General features: G+C 36.7%; 1 protein-coding gene across 1 annotated transcript in view; it reads left to right on the plus strand.

Moving 5' to 3' along the window:
- ADGRB3 (adhesion G protein-coupled receptor B3) overlaps positions 1 to 26,630 on the plus strand; it is a 705,567-nt gene that overhangs the window by 374,432 nt on the left and 304,505 nt on the right. Inside the window, exons 14-15 of the mRNA XM_054722440.1 lie at positions 6,719 to 6,821; positions 26,200 to 26,243. Coding sequence (XP_054578415.1) covers positions 6,719 to 6,821; positions 26,200 to 26,243 — 147 coding nt within the window. The remainder of the gene's footprint in view (positions 1 to 6,718; positions 6,822 to 26,199; positions 26,244 to 26,630) is intronic.

A 26,630-nucleotide genomic window follows, 5' to 3' on the forward strand; every position in this document is an offset into this window, starting at 1 on the left:
TAATCATTTTCAAAACAATACTGTGTAATTTTCCTCATGGGGACTAGGAAGAAGAACTAGTAATGCTTTGAATAGATATAATTTGAACATTTTCCTTTTATACAAAGACATAAATAACTGCATATTGACTCTTTTACTTAATTTTTTTTCTTTTCTTCTCTTGCCCTAATATACATTTAACTATTCTTCCTCCTGCAATTTTTATGTTACTGCTTGATTGTCTTTCCTTTTACACGAAGCATATTCAAATTATCTCTTCCAATGTAGGAAATATGCTCTACTCAAGTCCAAACAAAATATGTGCTACTATTCTCAGCCTTCCACTTTTATTCTTCTTCAGAATAATTTCTTACAGTTAAAAAGCATAGAACCAGTGGATATTAATGCTGCAAGGTCCTTAAAGGCTAGTACCCACCAGAAATTTAATTTTACAGATGAAACAACTGAACTCCTTATTGCTTCAGTGACCTGCCCAAGCTTATACGTCCAGTAGGTGACTGAGTTCTAATCCAACTCAAGTATTCTGCCTGCCAAAACCAAGACTCTCCCACTGTTTTGCTACCTCCATGAGGCTAACATCTATTACCTTTAATCAGTACACCCATGGAACTCTATTTAGTGTGTACACATAGGTATCGTCTGCAGAAAACCTTGTAAGGCCCAGGAGGAGGTGGCCATGTGTGGGCAAGCTCAAGGTGCCTTGGGTTCACCTTGGTGGCCCCAACTCAGGCTACCAATACTAAGGCCAGAGGCTGTCACTCTTCCCACCCCCTGGAGACTACTTTTGGGCCTGACAGGTGAAGGCTGACCAGCCTAGGTCAGAGGGATAGTTAGTGGGAGGTGAGGTCACCTACACACAGGCCCCACTCATGTCAAAGAACTAACAACCATTCACAACTTGGCAAGCACTGAAACTGCTGGTGAGGATTTTAAACTGTAATAATCTTTTAGTAGGACAGTTTGGCAATATCAAGATGCTTTAAAAATGCATTGCCATTGATACAGAAATTCCACTTCTAAGAACTGATCTTATGGAAATTATCTCTAAGGAAAAAAAGGTGTATCCAAGCATACACTTAAGCCAAAGAGGTCAAGAAACAGTTGTAAACAATCCACTTTCTGATTCATTTAATAAAGTCAGGTTTTGGTTTTGTAGGAAAATCACAATACTTTTGAGTGTGGGAGTAATGCATAGTTTTTCTGGTAAGACATGGAGAAGCTGTAATCCTGTTAAAAAAATAATAAGCACTTTAATATAGCTATTAACATTCAAGATATTGTGAAGGATCTAATTAAAATTATATGCAAATTTCACTATTATTAAAATGCCTGGAAAAATACAGCTGATCAAAAAAAAAAGAAAAAAGAAAAACAACCAGTGGCTGTTTGAAAATTATCTTTTAAAAATGAACAAATTCCAATAATGCAAAATCACATGAATTTGCTGTCAAGTGCACCAACCTAATGGAGATAAATCATTCTGAATTTTTTCATATTTAGGAAATGTTATTCATTAGAGTTTCCAATATTATAGGAATTAAAAGTAATCAGGAAAGCAATTTTACTAAGGAATATTGGAAATAATAAAGAAGTGAAAACAATCCCTTTTATACCAATACTTCCTGAAGGTGATCAACCTGAAGTAGTCAATTCTCTCAACTGCCCCTGTTCTCCAGTTTTAGGATCTAATCTTTGAAACTTGCTCCTTCATTCTGAGTTTGCGATGAAATGTAGTTTTGTGATGTTCTGTATCTTTTAATAATGTCTTACCATGAGAAAATTAAAATCATCCATGAGAATAACAGTTTGCATGGCTAATGCTTTTAAATATTATAGTATTACATATTCAGTATATTATTTACAAAAATCTGAATTTAATTTAGCCATATTTATTAAAAGTGAGTTTAAATCCCTGATTATTTAGCTTCTTTGTAATCCTAAGTGTTAACATCCTTTAGCAAACATAATTTCAAATTCCATTTAGTTTTCAAAGCTCTGTTAGCCTAACCCTAACCCTACATTTTAGCAGCCATGAGCTGATTTTGGTTTTAAAAACAAATGTATGGAACTTAATAATTTTGATGAAGTCCCCAGTTCCTAGAATATATGTGAAACCATCTATTTTATTTTGTTTTTATTAAAATTAGGAGGGGGGCTTGTTTAAAACAATTAGGAAAAATCTATTTAGACATTGCATGAACCATATTCTAAACATGGAAAGAGGCTACCCTGATTTTAAAATTTTTCATTAAATTATTAACATCTTTTTACTGTACTTTATCTGGTTATACTTTATTTGGACATTTAGTTCCATAACCCTCTCCACTGATATACCTCCTATAATTGCATTTTTCTTAATGTGGTAAGACACACATTACATGAAATTTACCCTGTTAACTATTTTTAAGTGTACAGAATAGCAGTGTTCACTATATGCACCTTATCGTGCAACAGATCTCTAGAAATTTTTCATCTCACAAAATTGAAACTCTGTACTCCTTGAACAATAAGTCACCTTTTACCATCTCCCCTAGCCCCTGGAAATCACCGTTCTACTTTCTGTTTCCAAAAAATGGGCCATTTTAGATACCTCATATAAGAGGAATCATGCAATGTTTGCCGTTTTGCGACAGGCTTATTTCACTTTAGCATAATGTTCTCCAAGTTTATGCATGTTGTAGCATATGACAGAGTTTCCTCCTATAATAATAAAAGCGTAATATGCTAATTAGACCAGACAGCCAAACGACCTTCCGGACAACCTTCCAGACAAAGCCAGGCCTGCGATGGCCGAGCCCCTTGTACAGATTTCGTGCATCGGGCCTCTAGTCTTTTATAAGACTGGATAAAATTCCATTGCCTGTGTACCACATTTTCTTTATCCATTCATATCACTCAGTCGACATTTAGGAAGTATCTGCCTTTGGCTATCATGAATAATGCTGCAGTGAACATAGGTGTGCAAATCTCTTTGAAATTCTGTTTTAAATTCTTTTGAATCTATACCCAAAAGTGGTATTTCTGGATCATATGGTAATTCTATTTTTAATTTTTTTTTTAAATCACCATACTGATTTCCATAACAGATGCACCATTTTACATACTCAAAAACAGTGCATGAGGCTTCCAATTTCTCTATAATTTTGCCAACACTTGTTACCTTTTTGTTTTTTTAATAATTGTGTGAAGTTTTATTGTTGCATTCCATATGTATTTGTATGTTGTGTTTTTATTTTCATTTGACTAAATATATTTTTCAATTTCGTTTGTGATCTCTTCTTTGAGCAGTTGATTGTTCAAGAGAGTATTGTTTAATTTCAGCATATCTGTGAATTTTACAGTTTTACATTGATTTCTAGTTTCATTCCACTGTGTTCAGAAAGAAAAACATTTTTTTTTCTTTTTTAAAAACATATTTTTATTTATTTCAGAGAGGAAGGCAGAGGGAGAGAGAGATAGAAACATCAATGATGAGAGAGAATCATTGATCAGCTTGCCTCCTGCACGCCGATACTCTATCCACTGAGCCAAAATGGCTAAGGCAGAAAGAAAAACTTGACATGCTTGCTTTTAATCATCTTAAATTCAAGGCCTTTTATTTTTTTATTGATTTCAGAGAGGAAGGGGGAGGTAGAGAGATAGAAACACCAATGGTGATAGATCAGCAGCCTCCCGCACACCCCCCATTGGGGATTGAGCCCGCAACCTGGGCATATGTCCTTGACTGGAATTGAACATGGGACTCTTCAGTCTACAGGCTGATGCTCTATCCACTGAACCAAACCCGCTAGGACTGTTAAGGCCTTTTAATGACTCACCTGTGATCTATCCTGGAGAATGCTCTACATGTATTTGAGAAGAATGTATATGCTGCTGCTGTTGGATGGAATGTTATGTATGTGTTAGTCCAAGTATTCTATAGTGTTGTTGAAGTTCTCTGTTATTTATGCTATCTGGTTAATCTAATCATTATTTTATTATTGTGTTACTGTATTTCTCTTTTAAGTTCTGTCAGTGTTTACTTCATATATTTGGGTACTCACTTGTTAGGTACATGTATGTTTATAATTGTTATATCTACCTGGATAATTGACCCTTTCGTTATTTTATAATGTTTTTATTTGTCTCTTATTACAATGTTTTGACTTAATGACTATTTTGTGTGCTACAAGTATGGCCATCCTTGCTCTCTTTTGGTCATCATTTGCATGGAATATTCTTTTCCATCTTTCAATTTCAGCCATGTATGTCCTTATACCTAAAGCGAATATCTTGTAAACAGTTGCATTGCATTTTATAATCACTTTTTTGCTTTCTTTGAGATAGGCTTCATAGATACCCTTAGTAACTTAAGCCTTTATTTAAAATGTGAAGAATAACTTAGGTCTCCTTTGAGTGAATAACTCTACCCATTTTTAAATGTTATTGATACCAAGTAACACAAACTTCAAGGACAGGAAAAATTGTTATTACTCTAGTCATGAAATGCATTTGGCTGTAGATCTGCTTTCCTAGCAATGAATACAAATGTACTAGTGGACCCAGCCAAGAAGCATTAGTAGATCACAAAGCCTGACATAAGGAGCCAGCTTTTCACTTATGCAAATTAGACTCAGTTGATGGAATAAATTAAAGCTAATTTTGTACACTGTACACTTTTTTAATAGGAACCCATTGCATAATATAAATTTGCTGATTTTTCTTCATTAAACATTTTGATACCATAATATAATTACATTTTAAATCGACTTGGATCAAAAGTTTGATTTTTTTAGTATATGTTCACTTAATAAGACATTCAAATATGTTTTAGCACTAAAATGTGCCAAGCATAATGCTAATGAGGATATATAAATGCTAGATACAAATATTGCCCTCATGGAACTTCTGATCTTGTGGAAGGGGACATATCATAGCATTAATGGGTGCAGTGGTAGAAATAAGTGCATGTTAGTAGCACAAGGTGAGGGGGTACTCACATAAATATGATAAGAACATTCACTTGCATAAATATATTGACATACATCCTTTCCCAAATATATTCTAAATACATGTAAGCTAACACACACACACACACACACACACACACACACACACACACACACACACACACACTCAACGAAAGCCATAAGGCATATTTCTTCCTCTAGAGACCATCTCTGTCAGGCCCGGTGAGTAGCTGATGAACCTGGCTCAGAGTAATATACCCTACAGAAGGCTGCTTATCTTAGCTACTTATCTTTATCTTGCTTTCCACAGCCCAGTTTCTCAGGGTCAAAAATCCCTACATGTTTATACAAACAAAGAGATCTTCATAACTATCTTGACAAATTTATAAATTTCTGGGGTTATTTTTGTGAACTATCAACTTATGTAACTTTTTAAATAATACAAAATATCTGTATACTATATATATCCTTCTCAATGAACCTTACCATTTAATTAACTCATTTAGTATTAAATGAAATACTGGAACCATGAGCATGGGAGGGGATCAAGTGCAAAGAGGCTCAAGGAAACTGTTGAGGGTGAAGGAGCAGTTGTCCATCTTAATTTGGTGGTAGCTACATGATAATTACAATTACCAAAAGCATTATACTGCCCACTTAAAACTGATGAATCGTATGATCTGTAACTAAAGCCTTAAACAACAAAAACGAGGAAAAAAAGTGAATAATTTTGTCTTTGAAAACTGTTATGAATTCCCAGAATTGTACATGTTCTATAGAAAAGCAGGTGGTTTATAGCAAATCAAAAAGTAGGGCTGAAAAAATATATTCTAGATATTTATATATATTCTAGATATTTATATATATTTATTCAATATATATATTTCCTCAGAAAGAAATATATTTCTTCAAAAAGCTAAGAGTACAATGACATCTTTAAGTCTCTAAATAATAGTACATGTATAGAATTTTTTAAATGTTGGGTGAAACTCTATATGTGCAAGAAGGAGTTGGTTCAGCTTTATGTGTTTATATTTATGTATAATTTTTGTAGTTTGTAAATATAATTATCTTTAAGGCTTCTCTGTGAGTGAACCATAGATGTTAAAATATTTTGAAAGGTAAATGTGTTCCTTACACTGAGCATAACGAGATAAAGAAGTGGCCTGTAAATCTCTGTCACTGAAATGAATGATGGTCAATAATTATCAACAGCATTTATTTATATTTAAACTCTACTTGCTTTCATGCTACACCACAAATTCATCTTAATGAATTTTGACATGGTCTTAAATGCCAAGGCAGCACTTTGCAAGAAGAATATTTGGTCTCCTGGAGAAAAAAAAACCAAAATAAAAACCTGTTTGATCTATCTTGAGATCAATGGATTCTATTCATTTAAAGATTACCTGAAAGTTTAAATTCACAATCCATTTCTCTTATAGGTGAATCAAATTTAAGTAATCAAAAGCTTGTCAGCACTATTGCTTTTTATCTTTCCTGCATCTAAAATGGTAGCAGTCAGTAATAGAGTCCCACTTCCCAAAATGTTCTAGTCCACACAGGGTTTGTTTATAACAAAAAACGAACTGTTCTTTCCATGAATAGCAGTTTAGTATCATATTTTAAATCTGTTTGCCATATATATATATATATATATATATATATATATATATATTTAACATGCTATCCCAACATGTATTGAGCAGTAGGAATTTATATTTGTCATCAATCCTTACTCCTTGTAATCATTATTTACTGTGTTTCAGAAATTATACTGTCGTTAATTCCAAAATCATCGTGGTCACAATAAGGCCTGAACCCAAAACAACGGATTCGTTCCTGGAGATAGAACTAGCTCATTTGTCTAATGTAAGTATTATTCACTTGCTTGTAGAATTTATCTTTTACCAGTCATGTTTTAACCAATAAGACCATAAGAATATTTGGTCTCCTGGAGAAAAAACAAAACAAAATAAAAACCTGTTTGATCTATCTTGAGATCAATGGATTCTATTCATTTAAAGATTACCTGAAAGTTTAAATTCACAATCCATTTCTCTTATAGGTGAATCAAATTTAAGTAATCAATTCTAGGCTTTTTAGAGTTGCAATTTGTTATGAGGATATGTATTTATAGAAATGAAATGCCATATTATTTTACACTTTTGTTCATTATAAAATTTTCTTCAGTTTATCTGAGATAATAGAAAATATTTTATCAGTGTACACATCTTTATTGGGCTCTGAGCTAGGCAATGGGGGAGATCATTAGAATAAGGACACGTCTCACCACAAGGTAGAGAAGACTGCCATGTAAATACATGGATTTAATACAGGGTGGGGCAAAAGTAGGTTTACAGTTGTTCATATAGAAAATAATACAATAATTAATAAATAATAATACAATGATAAACGTTGTGTTTCATGTACTCACAACTGTAAACCTACTTTTGCCCCACCCTGTATTTTAGAGCTTGACAATATGACTCTCAAATTATTTTTAAGGAATGACTAATAAAAAAGGAGGAATGCTGAAAAATAATAAAATTAAGGGAAGCTGTACAACCAGATGTTAATATATATTCCTGACTCAAGAATGAATAGGTCAGTTGACAAAAGGGAGAGTCCAGTAACCAAGTTAGTAATTGATGCAGAAATCATATCATATCAGTGGTGAAAATAATTATTATTATTTGGATAACTGTTTGATCACTTGAAAAAAGTAAGTAACCTTGATAGTTACTATACATTAATGTAACTTCTAGAGATAGTAATATTTGAAAGCAATAACTATGGTTTGATATAAGAATGCTGCCCTGCAAACTTTTGCAATTGGCAGCCTGGGAATAAGAATTATAAGAATGCTAGGAAAATACATGGGCAAATAATCATATATTCTCTGGGATTCTACATCAAAGGCAAAGATTATAAGGAAAAGGAATATTTTACTATATAAAATTTAACACTAATAAAAATATAATGACAAAACAAAAAATATATAACATTTAAAGATAAATGGCAGAAAAAAATACATTTTCAACATATTTTTCAAGCAAAATATTTGTATATCATGTTAAAAGTTTTTATAAAACCTCAAATAAAAATTTATATATATAATTTACCAATAGTAAAGGAAGCAAAAGACAAGAATAAACTTGCAAAGAAATAATAGAAGCAATAAATAACATTATGCCAAAAAATACTTACCCACATTAATGATGAAGAAATACTCATTGGCTACTATTTTTGTCATAGAACTGTCAAATATAAAATATTTATATTCAATACTAAAGTTGGTGACATTTTAGAGAAATTAGGCAATTTTATAAATTCTTATTGAATAAACTATTCTAATTTTTCTGAAAACCTTTTAAACGTTTCACTTTTTAACCATCAATTTTACATATAGGAATTTGTTCTAAGGAAATAAAAACGTGTCAGCATTCTTATTTAACTAGTTATGATAGCAAATTATTTTAAAACCACCTAAATACCCAGTAGAAATACATTTATTATCAAGTTAAAAATACATTAAGTTGCAGGCAGTATTTATAGTTTATACAGGCTGGGACAAATATAGGTTTACAATTATCTATATGTAAAATAATACAATAATTAAGCAAAACACTTTGTAGATCACACACAATAGTATGGTGATTACCAGCAGGAAAGAGTCAGGGAAAGTAGAGGAGGATGTAAAAGGCATAAGTAGTGACGGGACGAGACTTGACTTGGGTTGGTGAGCACATAATACAATATGTAGATGATTTATTTTAGAATTCTACATAGTTTTATTAACCATTGTCACCCCAATCCTATATAATAAAACCCTAATATGCAAATCGACTGAACGGTGGAATGACTGGTTGCTATGAACTGACCACCAAGGGGCAGATGCTCAACATAGGAGCTGCCCCTGGTGGTCAGTGCGCTTCCCCAGGGGGAGTGCTGCTTAGCCAGAAGCCAGGCTCATGGCTGGCGAGTGCAGCTGGGGTGGCGGGAACCTCTGCAGCAGCTCTAAGGAGCAGCGAGCCAAGGGGTAGGGAGCAGCAAGCAGGTGGGCAGTAAGGAGCGAGGGGTCCAGGACTGTGAGAGGGCACAGGCCAGGCTGAGGGCACCCCCCCTTCCCAGTGCATGAAGTTCGTGCACTGGGCCTCTAGTAAATTCAATAAGAAAGAATAAAGAAAGAAAATAAGAATAAACTCTGTGTTTCACATACTCACAACTGTAGGCCTACTTTTGCCCCTCTCTATATGCAGGCAACAATAGAAGTTTTCAACATAAGACAAAGGGGAGTTAACTCCAGGTTACTCCAGAGTAGAAGAATGGGTGGGCAGCATTTCAAAGTGCTAATTCAAAGGTTAGAAAAGGCTCCTTATTACTACCTAGATGCTCCAATGATCTAAATCTAAACACTCCATTCCAGAATGACAAGAACCCTTTCTTAACTCCATACAACTGCAACTGGAATTCTTTGCATTTTTTTCAGTCCTTTTAGAAATTTAAAATATCTACTTATCCTTTAATCACTTTGAATACTTAAGTCATTAATGAGGAGGGGCAAGGAAGGTGATTTCTGTTATGGCTTTTGTAATTATATGATAACTAGAGGCCTGGTGCATGGATTCGTGCACTGGTGGGGTCCCTCCACCTGGCCTGCAGGGATCAGGCCAAAACTGGCTCTCGGACATCCCCCTAAGGGTCCTGGATTGTGAGAGGATGCAGGCCAGGCTGAGGGACCCCACTGGTGCACAATCGGGGCCTGGGAGGGACCGTGAGAGGGCTCTAGAGTGTGTCCGGCCCATCTCACCCAGTCTCGATCTGCCAAACCCCAGCAGCAAGCTAACCAACTGGTTGGAGCGTTCACCCCTTGGTGTGCGTGATAGCGACTGGTCTAATGTTTGAATGGTTGGACAGTTAGTATATTAGGCTTTTATTACCAGGTGTACTGGTTAATAATGCGGATTTTTTTCAATAGATGGAGTTACACATATGTTGATATATGTGCAATTTGATATGTATGCTATTTTGTTGTATTGACAGCAAGCTTCAAAACTTCATATGTCAAATTTGCTGAAGGTGTTAACATTATAGATATTCTTACACTTAAAAATGTCAAATTTTATGCCAAAAAAGGAGCATTTGTGGGAAGTTTTAATTCATTACTTTATTTTGAAGAAAAGTGCTGCTGAAAGTTATCGTATACTTTGGGAAGCTTATGGTGAACATGCTCCAGCTCAAGATACTTGTGAATGCTGGTTTAAACACTTTAAAAGTGATGATTTCGATTTGAAAGACAAAGAACGTCTAGGTCAACTGAAAAAGTTTGAAGACCAACAATTATAAGAATTATTGGATGAAGATGCGTGTCAAACTCAAAACAACTTGCAGAAAGATTAAATGTTGCTCAGCAAACAATTTCTGATTGTTTACAAGCAATGGGAAAGATTTTAAAGGAAGGAAAATGGGTGCCACATCAACTGAATGAAAGATAAATGGAAAAACGAAAAGTCATCAGTAAAATGTTGCTTCAATGGCACAAAAGAAAGTCTTTTCTGCATCGAATTGTGACTGGCGATGAAAAGTGGATTTATTTTGAGAATCCCAAATGCACAAAATCATGGGTTGATCCAGGTCAACCATCAACATCGACTGCAAGGCCAATTGGCTTTGGAAAGAAGACAATGCTCTGCGTTTGGTGGGATCAGGAAGGTGTGGTGTATTATGAGATTCTAAAACCAGGTGAAACAGTTAATACTGATCGCTACTGACAACAAATAATCAATTTGAACCATGCTTTGATGGTAAAATGACCAGAATGATCCAGAAGGCACGGCAAAGTAATTTTGCTTCATGATGTTGCACCATCACACACTTCAAAACCAGTTAAAGACACATTAAAATATCTTGCCTGGGAAGTATTAACCCACCCGCTGTATTCACCAAACCTTGCTCCTCCAGATTACCACTTGTTCTGATCGATGGCACACACACTTTCTGAGCAGCACTTCAAAACGTACGAAGAAGTGGAAAATTGTGTCTCTGAATGGTTTGCCTCAAAACAAGAAAAGTTCTATTGGGACGGTATACACAAATTACCTGAAAGATGGGGGAAATGTGTAGCTAGCGATGGACATTACTTTGAATAAAGCACTTTTGATGTTTCTCTTGAAATTATCGTGTTTTCTTTGATTACAAAATCCGCATTATTAACCAGTACAACTGGTATATAGGATACTTCCAGTAATCCAGTCTTAATGTAAACCAGTCTCCTGTGTTGTATACACATAGGTTTTTTTTATTCCTTGCAAAATTTTTATGAAGTTGACTTTTACATGCAAGTAACAGAAGCATAAAGTGATTGTCATTTTCCCAAGTTGATATACTTAGTGAATGACATAATGGAATATATAACCATATTCTGTTTTACAAAACCTATTTTGTAATTTCTGATTTTTCCTAAAAAAAAAAAAAAAAGCCTTGGTTTATAAATAGTGACCATTACCTTTTTTGTAAACCACTTTTTACTAAAATGCTTCAGGCTTCCTAAATTGTTTAATGAAAATACCAAATCTCTCAGCAATAACTTAAATATCATAATTAATAATTAATCTATTAGGTCTTTTCTTACTTTTGCCATACTAATTCTAACTTGGAGAGTGTGTTTGATCACTACATTATTTACTTCCTCAAACCTTAGAATAGCCATGATTTCCTCACTGCATTGAAACCTGGGAAATAATTTTAACATTGCTTTTGAGTATGGAATTTATTTCTTTGTATGCTTCAAATTTGTTAGCACTGGCAAGTGTGGCTCAATATGTACACACATACAAATACACATGTACATGTACACATGCCCATCATTAGGCTGCTTTGGGTCTGACAGATCTGAACCTGCTGTGACTTTTTAAGGTGGATAATATCCCTTTAAAATGAGTTAGAAGAATAAGTTATCTTAGTAATCTTGTGCTTTATTAACATTGCAAGCTGTAATACACATTATTTTTCCAAATAAAAAGTCTTTCTATAGTCCCATTTCTTATGAAGAGATATATTGGACTATCTGACCTGCGGTTTCTTCAGTCTAATCTTTTTGTCATTCTTTTTATTTCTTCTTGTGAGCATCAACTCCAATGGCCTTGTTAGGGTGATACTGCTATCTTTCAGGACTGAAAAAATGCACCAGGTTTATTATAACTTTCAAATTGCTCATATTCATAAGAGATCTCATGGGAATTTGGACTTGTGGGAATGTGTATTTTTTGCCATATTTGCTTGCAGATGAATAGGATCAATCTAACAAATTAAGGAGTTTGTTTTATGTGCATAAACTAAAATTAATCACCAACCATGGCCTTTGTAAATAATCGTGGGAAACACAATGGAAGACTGTAATGAATGTGCTTGTTAACATTAGATAAGCATGAGAAGCAATGAAAAGAGATCCCAGCATTCATCAGTGGGTATTTGTATGAATATCAAAGGCTGATAATAACCTAAGAAATTAAAAATCACTTGGCAAAGCTTAAAGTCCAGGCATTGCATCTATAATTTCTACAAAGGATGTTTGTATACCTTTACTTTTACTTATGTTTATTTTTAATTTAAATTATTTATTGTTTAAAATATTACATATGTCTCCTTTTTCCCCCATTGACCTCTCCCCAGCCGCTCCCACCCCCCTGCACATGGCCTCACCGCCCCTACTGTCCATTGATTATGCTTATATGAATGCATATGTTTACTTTTAAAATTACTTTTCTACCCTTGTTTTTTGTCCATATGGAAGAAAGAGATTTCTGATATTTTGCTTGTGTAAAGCTCTTGGTAATTTTTAAAGGAGTGTCATGAAATGCTAACTAGACAAGAAGATTGATGGCTTTGCCAGCCGCTGAAACTGAGATAGAATTGTTCTCTACTTACAGCTGTTTGGGGGCGTATCCTAAATTTCAGTAAGCGTTCTTCTTGATTACATTTCAAATTGTTTATTTTTATTCATAATACACAGCTAATATTCTTCAAAAAGATTTAGAATAATTATTCTGTTGTTGGAGAAGGGCTCAGCAAACTTTTTCAGTTAAGAATCGCTTAGTAAGTATGTAAGGTGTCTGAGCCATAGTTGTTTCTCGCCCATCTTTTCACCTATGCTGTTGTAGAGTGAATGCAGCCATAGACAACATGTAAACAAATGGGTGTGACTCTGCAATAAATTTTATTTTCAAAAATAGGTAGCAGACCAGATTGGTCTTCTGGTCCATGTAGATTGTCAATCCCTGTATGGTAAACAGAATAATGGCCCCCAAAGATGTTCACACCCTAATCCCCAGAACCTGTTAATATGTTATGTTACACATCAAAAGGGACTTTGCAGATGTGATTAAAAAATAAGGACATTGATGCCCAGCCAGTGTGGTTCAGTTGATTGAGTGTCATCCCATGAACCAGGGGTCACAGCTCAATTCCCAGTCAAGGTACATGCCTAGGATGCAATCCCTAGTAGGGGGCTTGCAGGAGTCAGCCTATCAGTGTTTCACATTGATGTCTCTCTCTCTCTCTCTCTCTCTCTCTCTCTCTCTCTCTCTCTCTCTCTCTCTCTCTCTTTTCCTCTCTCTGAAATCAATAAAAACATACTTAAAAAATAAAAAGTAATGATATTGAGTCTTTAGGTTTTTCTATATATAGTATCATGCCACTTGCTAATAATTACAGTTTTATTTCTTCCTTTCCAATTTGAATGCCTTTTATTTATTTTATTATTTTCTTTATTGATTAAGGTATTACATATGTGTCCTTATTGCCCCATTGCCTCCCACCGCCCCACGCATGCCCCCACACCCCTGTTGTCTGTGTCCATTGGTTAGGCTTATATGCATGCATACAAGTCCTTTGGTTGATCTCCCTCCCTTACCCCCACCCTCCCCGACCTTCCCTCTGAGGTTTGACAGTCTTATCAATGCTTCTCTGTCTCTGGATCTGTTTTTGTTCTTTAGTTTATGTTGTTCATTATTGAATGCCTTTTATTCAAATTGGCTAGAACTTCCAGTACTATGTTCAATGAGAGTGGTGAAAGCAGACATCCATGTCTTGCTCCCAATTTTAAGGAAAACTATTTTAGTTTTTGCCTGTTAAGTATTATGTTGACCATTGGCTTGTCATATGTGGCCCATATTATGTTAAGGTATGTTCCCTATATTCCCATTTTGCTGAAAGTTTTTATCGTAAATGAGTGCTGGATTTTGTCAAATGCTTTTTCTATATCTGTTGATATGATCATGTATTTTTATTCTTCATTTTGTTTATGTGGTGTATCATGTTTATTGATTTGTGAATATTGTACCAACCTTGCTTCCCCAGAATGAGCCTCACTTGATCATGGTGTATGATCTCTTTAATGTATTGTTGGATATGGTTTGCTAATATGTTGTTGAGGGTATTTTTCATCTATGTTCATCAGGGATATGAGTCTATAATTGTCTTTCTTTGTCATGTCTTTATCTAGTTTTGGAATGAGGATAGTGGTGGCCTCATAAAATAAGTTTGGAATCTTCCCTCTTGTTGAATTTCTTGGGATAGTTTGAGAAGGATAGGTATTAGTTCTCTCTTTGGTAAAATTCGCCTCTGAAGCAATCTGGCCCAGGACTTTTGTTTGCTGGTTTGTTTGTTTTTTGTTTGTTTGTTTTTACTGCTTTTATTTCATTAGTTGTAATTGGTCTATTCAGATTTTCAGAATCTTCCTGATTCAGTTTTGGAAGATTATATGCTTCTAGGAATTTTTAGTTTTGCCCAGGTTGTCAATTTGTTGACATATAGTTGATTGTAATATTTTCTTACAATCCTTTGTATTTCTGTGGTATCCATTGTTATTTCTCCTCTTTCATTTCTGATTTTATTTATTTGGGACCTCTCTTCTTTTTTCATGATGAATCTAGCTAAAGGCTTGTCAATCTTGTTTATGTTTTCAAATAGCCAGCTCTTGGTTTCATTGATCTTTTCTGTTGTTTCTTTTAGTCTCTATGTTATTTATTTCCACTCTAATCTTTATTATTTCCTTCCTTCTACTTACTCTGGTGTTTGTTGTTGTTTTTCTAGTTCTTTTGGGTGTAAGTTTAGATTATTTCAGATTTTTCTTACTTCATGAGGTAGGCCTGTATTGCTATGAATTAACATCTTGGAACAAACAGTCTACTCAGTAAATGGTGTTGGTAAAATTGAACAAGTACATACAAAAAAAAAAATGAAGCTAGACTACATCCTTATACTATTTACAAGAATAAACTCAAAATAAGTTAAAGACTTAAATGTAAGACTCAAAACCATAAAATTCTAGTAAAAAATATAGGCAGTAAAATCTCAGACATTTCTCATAGCAATGTTTTTTCTTATGTATCACCCTGAGCAGGGGGTGGGGGGAGAAAAAAAATAAACCAATTGGAATACTTCAAACTAAAAAGATTTTCACAACAAAGGAAACCATCAACACAATGAAAAGACAACACACTGGATGGGAGAACATATTTGCCAATTACACATCTACTAAGGGGTTAATATCCAAAATTTATAAAGAGCTCAAACAACTCAACATCATAAAACAAAAAATGCAATTGAATTAATGGACAAAGGACCTAAATAGACACTTCTTCAAAGAGGACATACAAATGACCAATAGATATGAAAAGTTGCTCAATGTTGCTAATCATTAGAGAAATACAAATTAAAACCATTATGAGATATCACCTCACGCCTGTCAGAATGGCTGTCATCAATAAATCAACAAACAACAAATGGTAGTGAGGATGTATAGAAAAGGGAACCTTCATGTGCTATTGATGGGAATGCAGATTGGTGTAGCCACTATGGAGAACAATATAGAGTATCCTCAAAAAATTAAAACAGAAATGCCTTTTGATCCAGTGATTCCACTTCTGGGAATATATCTGAAGAAATCCAAAACATTGATTAAAAAGAATATATGCACCCTTAGGGTTATTGCAGCACTATTTAAAATAGCCAAGATTTGGAAGCAGCCAAGTGCCCATAATTAGATGAGTGGATAAAAAAGCTGTATATTTACACAATGGATTAATATTCAGCCATAAAAAAGGAGGAAATCTTACCTTTTGTGACAGCATGCATGGACCTAGAGGGTATTATGCTATGTGAAATAAGCCAGTCAGAGAAAGACAAGTACCATTTGATTTCACTTATGTGTATAATCTAATGGACAAAATAAACAAACAAAATAGAAACAGACTCATAGATACAGAGCAAAGACTGACAGTTTAGTTGGGGGAGAGGTTGAGGGATGGATGAAATAAGTGAAGGGATTAAACAAACAAACAAACACCTCACAGACATAGACAACAATACAGTGATTAATAGAGAGAAGGTGGGTGGGGGTAGGTAGAAAAGGGTAAAGGGGGATAAATGGTGATGAGAAGGGACTAGACTAGGAGTGGTGAACACAATACAATATACAGTTGATGTATTATAGAATTGTACACTTGGAACATTTAATTGACCAATGTAACCCCAATAAATTCAATAAAATATTTTTTAAAAGGACACTGAGATGGAAAAATTATCCTAGATTATCTGAGTAGGTCCAGTTTAATCACATGAGCCGTTAAACGTGGATAACCTTTCTCTATGGCTATGGTCAGAGAGAAACAGGGAAAGGAATCAACTGCCATTGCTTACAGTAAAGATGTAGGGAGGGGGCACAAGCAAAGGGACATGGTCTAAAACTGCCTCTAAAAGCTGAAGACACCGCTGGTGGCCCACCTGGGAGCAAATGTGGCGGCAGTCCTACAACTGCAAAGAACTGAATTCTGCTGAGACCTGAATGAGCCTGAACATGGATTTATTCCCCAGGCCCTGCAGAAAGGGGTGCAGTTCTGCCAATGCTTTGATGTCAGCCTCGTTAATCTTTTGAGCAGACACCCAGGCTTCTGACCTACAAAAACTGCAAGATAATAAATTTGTGTTGCTCTATGCATCTACATTTATGGTAATTCATAACAGCGGCAATAGAAAAGTAATAACCCTGCATTGCAAAATTCATTTTTAGATCATGAAGGTACTAATTGTATACATTAATAGTGCCATTTTGAATCAGATATATTATAATACTAATGATACATTGTTCAATAAAAATCAGTTACTAACTAGAGATTACATTTTGTCCTGCTGATTATTATACCAGCATTTTAGGAGCCTGATTAAAGGAATGACCAGACAGTGGGAATGGCCATGTAAAGTGGAAGTAGATATTGGGAAAAATTATAGGAAGCCATAGGATGGTATCACCTGTGCAGCCACGGAAGTGCCTTGTGGAACCAGGTGTTGAAGTCCAGGGACAACTCTGATATTTACAGACATGTTGTACTCTTGAAGCAATTTAGCAGAACTCTGCTGGCAGCTACTGGACTGGAGCAGTGAAAAACACTCTGCCAGCCCTTGTCTCTACAACAACCCCGTGGAAGTATTCTTAAGACACATTATTTTATCCTCTTGGCTGTAAAAAGAAAATACCTAGGGCAGTGATGGGCAACCTTTTGAGCTTGGTGTGTCAAACTTCGCCAAAAAACTGAGCATAACTTGGGTAGTGTGTCACTTTGAGGAAAAAACATTATTTCGCAAATGTTTCATCCTCAGGAGCAGCAAATGTTCATCCTCGGCATGCGGCCGCCTCAGTGGCCGCGTGTCATCAGAAATGGCTATGTGTGTCAGTGCTGACACGCGTGTCATAGTTTCACCATCACTGACCTAGGGTGTATATTGTACACATAAAGTATCTAGTTATTTAGGTATTTCTTAAAGTTATGTTGCACTTCAACACAAAGAAAATATGTAGAGAGTTTTGTCCCATTCTTTTTGTTGAGAGGTGCACCAGATTCCTGTGCAGCCATTGTTAGGAATGATGGAAAATCATTGCCTCCACATGTATGTCTTACCCATATGTATGTCTTACCCATATGTATGGGTAAGACATACATGAGGAGGCAATGATTTTCTTTGCAGGGTAAACATATGAGTAATTACTGATAGTGGTTCTATTTTTTTACTGTTTCTCATATGTCAAAAGGAAAGTATCCATCTAAAAATAATATATATTCAGGTTAGTGATATATCTCAGAAATGAGAGAAGCAAGCTGTTATCCATCCACAAAAATAGTGACGTCTAGTTAATAGGAGCTACTGAGTAACCATATAGCAGAAGCTGAAGTAAATACATGCCCTCTCTTCGTGTTCTAATTAAACAGCTGCCAACTCCTGGAGAAGAGCTAGGTAACAGGAATGTGACTCGTCCTGATAAACAATGTTGAGCACTTCTCACTTTGATGGCCTTCATACCATTCTGCTATAAATGTTAAAGCCAACTCTTTCTTTTCCATCTCCTTGGTTTGATTCCTTCCCATTGCGATCTATTCAAAAATTCCATATCTCCATCCATATTCCTATAAAGTAAGAACACAGTACTGCATTTTCAGTGAGGCTCTTATACTTCATATACCTACCAGTCATCCCCTCAAAAACAAAGACCCATGTTTGTTCTTCTTAAAGTTATTTTAAAATACTAAAATATGAAACAATACTTACCATAACCTTGCAAAGAGGGTTAGAGAACATTCAATAGACTATTTCTTGTTGTTGAGTTTCATATTGTATCTTTTTTCAAGTGTACCATTTCCTTGGGAGGTGTATCACACTTGTAGGGACTATGAAGCTGTTTATAGGTTGAGCCATAACCTAAAAAGGGTTCCCTCTCATTGCTCAGCTTTTAATGATGTCATAGATATGACCTTAGAAAAATATACATCTAGTAAGATCTTACTTCCCTTAGCAATCATTCCTCAGATTTTTTAAATTGTGTTTTCTCAAATAATATGAGAATTATAAACAGAATATAAATTAGTCTTTTGCAGGTCATGTCAGTCATTTTGAACCTGTTCTTGAGTAATTCCTAAAACCTATCTGTGCATTTTTATAATAACTAGAGGCCCAATGCATGAAATTCGTGCACAGGGCTCAGCCCTCGCAGCCCTGGCTTCGTCCAGAAGGTCGTCCGGAAGGATGTCCGGAAGGTCATTTGGCTGTCCAGTCTAATTAGCATATTTTGCTTTTATTATTATAGATGACAATTAAACCTTAGTGGAGAAATAAAGGGAGAACAAACTTAGCAAAATCCAGGTCATTTTAACATAATGCCTTTGTGTCTGAAATTTAGAAAATTGAAGAGAGATAGTATAGTGAACATTCTTTCTCCCATCCACACTCAAAATGTCAATGTACAATTAAATAAAAGTGACAGAAAGAATGATCTTGGAATATCTGAGTCAGAGCATTGGAAATGATGAAATAGTTATGATGAAGTTCCTGCCCTTCTTCATGTTTATAGATGCTTTGTTAATTTATTTGCTTGACCATTATAGACAAGGAGGTATTTTGTTTCAAGAGGACTATGCAAGTTACAAGAAAGTTAAGAGGTTTCCAGATTCAGAATTTACTATGGCATATGAGCACTAAGCATTTGAAAGGTTGAAGAAAAACAAAGTAAATTAACCACGTTATTTCAGTTTTGAGCAGTACTCCAAATTTGATGTGGATAAAAATCATGGGGAGGTGGCAGGGGTAAATTGCATGTTCCTAGTTTAGCCCTAATCTCAAAATTCATGGATCCAAGGAATCTATCTATCTATCTATCTATCTATCTATCTATCTATCTATCTATATATAAGCCAAGCAACTGGAACAACCAGAATGACTGGTCGCTATGATGCGCACTGTGGCCGGCCAACTAGCCTGATTGGAGGTGGGACTGGCCGGCCAACCTCTTGTGGCCCCTCAATCCAACTGGCCCTGCCCTCAATTGCCCCCCACACCCTGATCTGGGGCAGGGCCAGCTGGCCAATCTCCTACAGCCCCTCCCCCTGGCCAGCCTGGCCCCGATCGGACCCATCGGAGTGAGCCAACAGGACCCCACCTGTGCACAAATTTATGCACTGGGCATCTAGTATCCTATATAATAAAAGGCTAATATGCAAATAGACCAAACAGCAGAACAACCGAAAAACCGGTTGCTATGACATGCGCTGACCAAAGGGGCATGTGCAGAACATGGTGGGCGTAGGCAGCAGGTGGCAGAGTGCAGAACATGGCAGATGTTGGCCGTGGTGGGATGGTAGAGTAGGTGAGCGGGGGTATCAGACCAAGGTGGGGCACCGGTCACTGTCATCATGGTGAGCCTCTGATGGTTACTGAAAATTCTTTGCTCACACATACCATGGTCCCACCCAGTGCTCGCACCTGCTGCTAGCACCGGCCCTGCTCGCACCCACTGCCAGCACCTGACACCAGTCCTGATTGCTTGGTGCCGTCAGTGGGTGTGAGCGGCTGCTGCTGGCCCTAATTTCCCCTGAGGGCTTCTCCACCTCCCTCTGCTCCTGAGGGGTGATCAAGGCAGCAGCTTCCACTCACACCCCACTGCTGGCACCAGCCCCAATCCCTCTGCGATAACAGCAGGTGCGAACAGGGCCAGCTCTGTCACCGCATGGGAGTGGTGGTGTCAGGATGCCGGCAGACAGGGGACCGACCGGGGAGCCACGGCAGGAGGGGCTGGGTGGGGGTGCAGAGGATGGGCCCAGACCCACCCCTGTGCCCAACACAGCCTCGCGGCCCACAATTTCTTTGAAGGTGCACGAATTTGTGCATTGGGCCCCTAGTTTTTAATAAGCATCCCCACTGATTCTAGAGAAGATCCAGAGAAAACACTTTTAAAACATTAAGATAGGAAGAGTGTAATTAAGATAGCATGTAAATTAAATATATTCAGGACTTTAAAATGCCAAGGATAATTAGAGAAACTTGGTCTTCATTCATTTTTATTGTGACTTTACCCTTAGCTTCTCTGTAACTACCTTCCTTCAGACCTCTGCTCAAATATTATCTTCTTAGTGAATCCTTCCTAATATACATAATTGTAATCACTCACTTCCCAGCCTCTCCTACTCAGTGTGACTTACTTTAGATCATAGCACAGGTTACCATCCAGCATCCTATATAATAAAAGCCTAAAATGCAAATTGTCCCCTTGGGCGGTGGTTTGATCGGGAGTGTGACCCCGAGACCTGGAGTTCAACCGCTCGCTATGACGTCCGCTGACCACCAGGGGGGCAGCACGGAACATGGCAGGTGTTGGCAATGTGGTGCTGGCAGCAGGCGGCAGTGGAGGTGCTGCTGGCCCCAATGGGCCCTGATGAGAGTGGGATCACAGCGGGATGGTGGAGCAGGTGAGCGGGTGGTGCCATGCCAAGGTGGGCACAAGTAGGGCCCAATCACCCTGCCGATCACCCAGCAGGGGGTGGGGCCACCACCTGGCTCCCAGGCACTGAGGGAGAAAGGGCAAATAGCAATATTAAAATCTTTCTTCTAATTATTTCCCTTTCAATGTGCATGAATCCGTGCACCAGGTCACTAGTATTAGATATTTACATACTTGTTTATGTTTTTTTGTCTCCCTCTCTGCTCTCTTCATTAAGGTACAGTCTATAAGACAGGATTTTGTTTTGTTCAATGTTGTGTTACCAGTGGCTCCAAGGGCACCTGGAATATAATAGGTGTTTACTAAGTGATTTTTACATGAATGAGTAAATTAATGAAAGAACTTGTTTTGATCATCTTCCTGGCTCTCCTTTCTGACTTCATTGATTTGTGAGAATAATCTATCATCATGAGCTATATTTAAAGTATTCCATAGGGAAAAGAAAAAAAGAATCAGAAGATAGTTTTGAAGGAAGAAAATGAATTTGCTTATGAATATCTTTCTGAAATCACTGAGATTGAACTAGAAAGGAAGCCAAATCCTCCATTATAAAAAAGAAAAGTTATGCAGACCAAAGAAAAAGAGAGAACCACCCATAGAAATATATTGCCAAACTTAGTGATGTATTGTACTGTTAAATGGATATATTGGTTTGATTGATGTCAAAACAGAGAAATAAAATAGCAAAAAACAGTTAAAGACACTTGAAAATAGTGTGTCAAACATTTATAGTAATTGGGAAATTTGGGTCATGGTATAGTTTTTAAGTGCTTAAAAGCTGGTGAGTAAAAATGTTTAACAGGAGTTAAACTGCTATTTTGGATAGAGTCAAGAGAAAAACAAACAAACACTTTTTCCTCCAATAAATGAGTTTTCCAAGAATAGCATAACCTTTTCAGAGTTTTCAAATACATGAAGTTCTAATATTTTGTGTTCATTGACAGTTTTGTAAATTAATCTTCTTTATCCCACTTTTCTCATTTACCTGAAGATATTTTTCTTGCATTACTTAAATCCACTTCTATAGCTTGCCTATTTAACTATTGCTTATGTCATTGTATTTGATTACAGCTCTCTTTTGAGCTCACCATTTCCTGTTATTGATTTCCTGTAAATTCCTTGTACAGATCTTGCAGTAGAGTACCATTGAGAAATATTTTACAAATGGTTTCCCAGCCAGAGTCATTTAGCTAGATTTTTTTATGTTTAGAATTAATTCATCGTTGTTTATTTTATGTCCCACCTCACGTTCTTCTATTCCTCAAGTGAGTGCTCTATCCACATACTAAGATTTCTCTACTTATTTTTCTAAACTGGAATGTTTAAATAATTGACTCAGCTCACAGGCCTACATATTAGTGACTGTACTAGAATGAATATTCACAAAGCACAGAGCGGTGTCTGCCAGTTGTTTAGGTCCCAGATGTATAGAGAAACACAAGATTGAGTGGTACATCATGGAGCCTATAATTTTCTCACGTGGATGTTTTTCAAATTTTCACAGACAGAAAGAGAAAGAAGCATCTAAGAGGTGAGGGGCGAGGAAGGTAGAGGATAAAACTAAGGTCTGAAAAAGGCATGGGATAAGAGTAAAAGTATTTCCCATCTTTATACTTTCATCTGAAAGTGGAAATCAGTTTCCTTAGAGGAGTAAAAAATAAAGGGATATCCCAACAATTAAGTTCATATAATATTTTTTCTAAATTATTTTCTTTTTTTATAACCTGTTATGAACTCTAATTTTGAAATGTTAATCTTATCATCAGAACCCGGTATTGGTTCATGTAGAGATTTAAGTTGCTCTAACTCAGGCATTACTAAAAGAAGTGCAGCATGGATGGAACTGGAGAGCATTATGCTAAGTGAAATAAGCCAGTCAGAGAAAGATAAATATCACATGATCTCACTCATTTATGGAATATAATGAACAACATAAACTGATGAACAAAAACAGATCCAGAGTCAGAGAAGCATCGATCAGACCATCAAACCTCAGAGGGAAGGTAGGGTTGGGTGGAGTGAAGGGGGAGAGATCAACCAAAGGACTTGTATGCATGCATATAAGCCTAACCAATAGACACAGACAACAGGGGGGTGAGGACATGAGTGGGGGGGTGGGGAGTAATGGGGGGATAAGGATACATATGTAATACCTTAATCAATAAAGAAATTTAAAAAAAGAGAAGTGAACTGGATTTAGAGGATCTGTTATCTCAAGTTCTTCACCTACACTTAGTTTCTACATCCATGAAGCGTATATCCCCATATCCCTCATTGTGATACCCCAAGTGTAATTTATCTTCTATACTGTGCTCTGAGCTCTTTTGAACAAATCTCTAGATAAACATAGCATAACTTTGATACAACATTGTAGCTATGCTAAAGATTTCTTAGGAAGCCACAAGCTATATTATTTCAGGTAAAACTAGATAGGGTCTCATAGAACCGAGGAAGAAGCCAGTAGGAAATACCATTCCTCTCACCTTCCCTAGAACATGCATATCTGTGCCTCCTGTAAGATCCAGATAGGGACTCGCGGCTTCCATGAAACTCACTCTGACCAACACAGGCCCTGATGCTCTGTCCCTTACACAATAAAGTATGACTGGTGACATTTATATGAGCGTATCACTTGTATTGTGATATCAACATTCTGTATGCATGTTCCTTATCAACATCCATAAGACTATAACCTTTATCAGGGTGTGTTTTTATGCTCTAAGAGTATAGTTAAAGGGTATGAGCACTTGGTAAAAAGCAGAATATCTACTTTTTTTGAAGGATTTTGGAAAATGGTAATGGCGCTAAAATATTGGAGTTAGTCAAATGCCCCAGTCCCAATGAATAATGAATAAAATGGGGGTAGATTTTACAGATTTTAAAATAGTGAGCTTAATTTTTCATTTCCAGTGGAATCCTAGAATGGACCCCGAAAGCAGCCCTTACGAAGTGCGACATTTCACAAAAAGCCTGCCTAGACTTTCTTAAAGATGTTGCTTTGCCACACATACCCCAGTGACCACCTGCATGTGCACAAAGCTGCGGAATGGGGCAGGCTCACGGCTGGCTAACACTGGGGAGCGTATCCACCTGTGGGAAGGACCCAGCAGCCCGTTTCAGGACTGTAACTTTTACTTGCCTTGGCCTATTCATCATTTTATCAATGACTTGGCTGGCTGAGGACATATATCATGTTTGTTTCTTAGTCCTGTAATGAAACAAAGTTTGGAAGCAATAGTGAGTGTGTGGGCTGTCCAAATCAGGATTCAGAAAGCTCCTAAGAGATTGTAAATGTGGGTGATACCTGTGAAGCTCAGGAAGAGGCTACCAAAATACCTGACACTGTCTTATCTTGCATTATTCAAAATTGGAGAGGCAATAGTCCTGCTTTGTTCTGTACAAGCAGGACACAAGTGGATGGTTCCTCTAACTACCTTTATAGTGTGTGCTCCAGGAAATGAGTGAAGTGAACTTGAAACCAACAGAGTATGTTTAACAGAGAGGAGAAGACTCTTCAGGGGTATGATTGGATCTGCCGATATCTAAAGATATCACGTAGAGGAAGAATTATTAAGCTCAAAGGGCAATATAAGACCCAATGGATGTGGACCGGCAGACAGGAAATAATACTTTACAAGAATTAGTTCTTTTCAAAACAGAAAGTACAGGCCTGGCCAGTACGGCTTAGTTGGTTGGACATCATCCAGTGCACCAGGAAGTTCCTGGTTCTATTCCCTGTTCGGGCACATGCCCAGGTTGCAGGCTTTAGGTTTGTGCAGGAGGCAGCCAGCCAATCGAAGTTCTGCTCTCACATTGATGTTTCTCTTTCTCTCTCCCTCTCTCGTCCATTCTCTCTAAAAATCAATAAAAATAAAAGGGAAGATGTGACGAGGAGAGGGGGTTCAACCAAAGAAATTGTATGCATATATGCATAAATCATGGACACAGACAATAGAGTGATGAAGGTCTGTGAGGCCTGGGGTGGGGGTGGGGGTGGGATAGGAAGGGACATATGTAATACTTTCAACAATGAAGTTTTTTTTGAATATATTTTTATTGATTTCAGAGAGGAAGGGAGAGGGAGAAAGGGATAGAAACATCTGTGATGAGAGAGAATCATTGATGGGGTGCCTCCTGCACGCCCCCCACTGGGGATCGAGCCCACAACCCAGGCATGTGCCCTGACCGGGAATTGAACTTTGACCTCCTGGTTCATAAGTGGACGCTCAACCACTGAGCCACCATGGCCAGGCAACAATGAAGATTTTTGTTAAAAGAGAGAGAGAAATAAAACCGCAATAACAACAAAAACTAAAGTACTTCCTTGGAATTCAGTGTGGAAAACTCATTTTGTCATCCCGAAAATCATGGTAGCTATTAAATACATAATTATTAAACCGAATAAAAAGTTAGCACTTTTTCTCAGAGTTTCATTAGATGTGATCCCATATAATTATGATCTGTTGATTAAGAAGGTGTTGCAAGTCTACAGTCTCCCTGGGCATGGACAACCAATGCAACCATCTCTTGCCTCTAGGAAGCTGACCAAAGAGAGACTGCAGAGGAAGTGGTCTGCTTAAAGGAAACAATTCAGCAATTAATATTTTAGAGAAAAAAATGAAATAGAAATCATCAAAATATGAACCTTGTGGTAAATGAGAGTATCACTTTCAATTTTCAAAACAACTAAATATGAGTTATGATATGTGGAATAAATTATTTTCATGAAAAGAATTTCATAATCTGGGTCACCAAATCTATAAGAAAGGATATGCAGATTTTAATACAAAACAAAATAGAGGTGGAATCTTTAAAGTACCTTACTGCAAGATAAGAAATCTGCCATTCTGTTTGCATTTCACACAATCCTATAATATTTGATGTATGTACTCAAGATACATTTATTCCTCTGTTTACTTTTAGGGTACTTTGAATCCCTATTGTGTCTTATGGGATGACTCAAAAACGTAAGTGACAGCTGTTTTCTTACATTTCTTTGGTCTAAATATTCAAAGTACACTGAGCTATTTTGGCTGCCTGCTAGTCAACAGGAATATGATAATGTGGTGGGAGATGTGTTAACTCAGAGGGGAAATATTCTCCTTTTTGAATGTGTAGGACAGCATGATGAATGTGTTTGTGTGTGACGATGCCATCGGGTTGCGTCCCAAGATAGAATTGCATTACCTAATGTGTAAGGCATGTTGTGATGCGAATTCCATGAGGATCTTTTAAAAGCTCTAATATTTTAAAATTATAGAAGCTCAAATGCTGCTTCAACATTTTGCCTAGTAATTCAGTTTAGCACTGTAGAATAAAAGAGCAATCTCTGTGGTCATTTATGCAATACATTG

The sequence above is a fragment of the Eptesicus fuscus genome, chromosome 10 (assembly GCF_027574615.1).
Source record: "Eptesicus fuscus isolate TK198812 chromosome 10, DD_ASM_mEF_20220401, whole genome shotgun sequence".
NCBI lineage: Eukaryota > Metazoa > Chordata > Mammalia > Chiroptera > Vespertilionidae > Eptesicus > Eptesicus fuscus.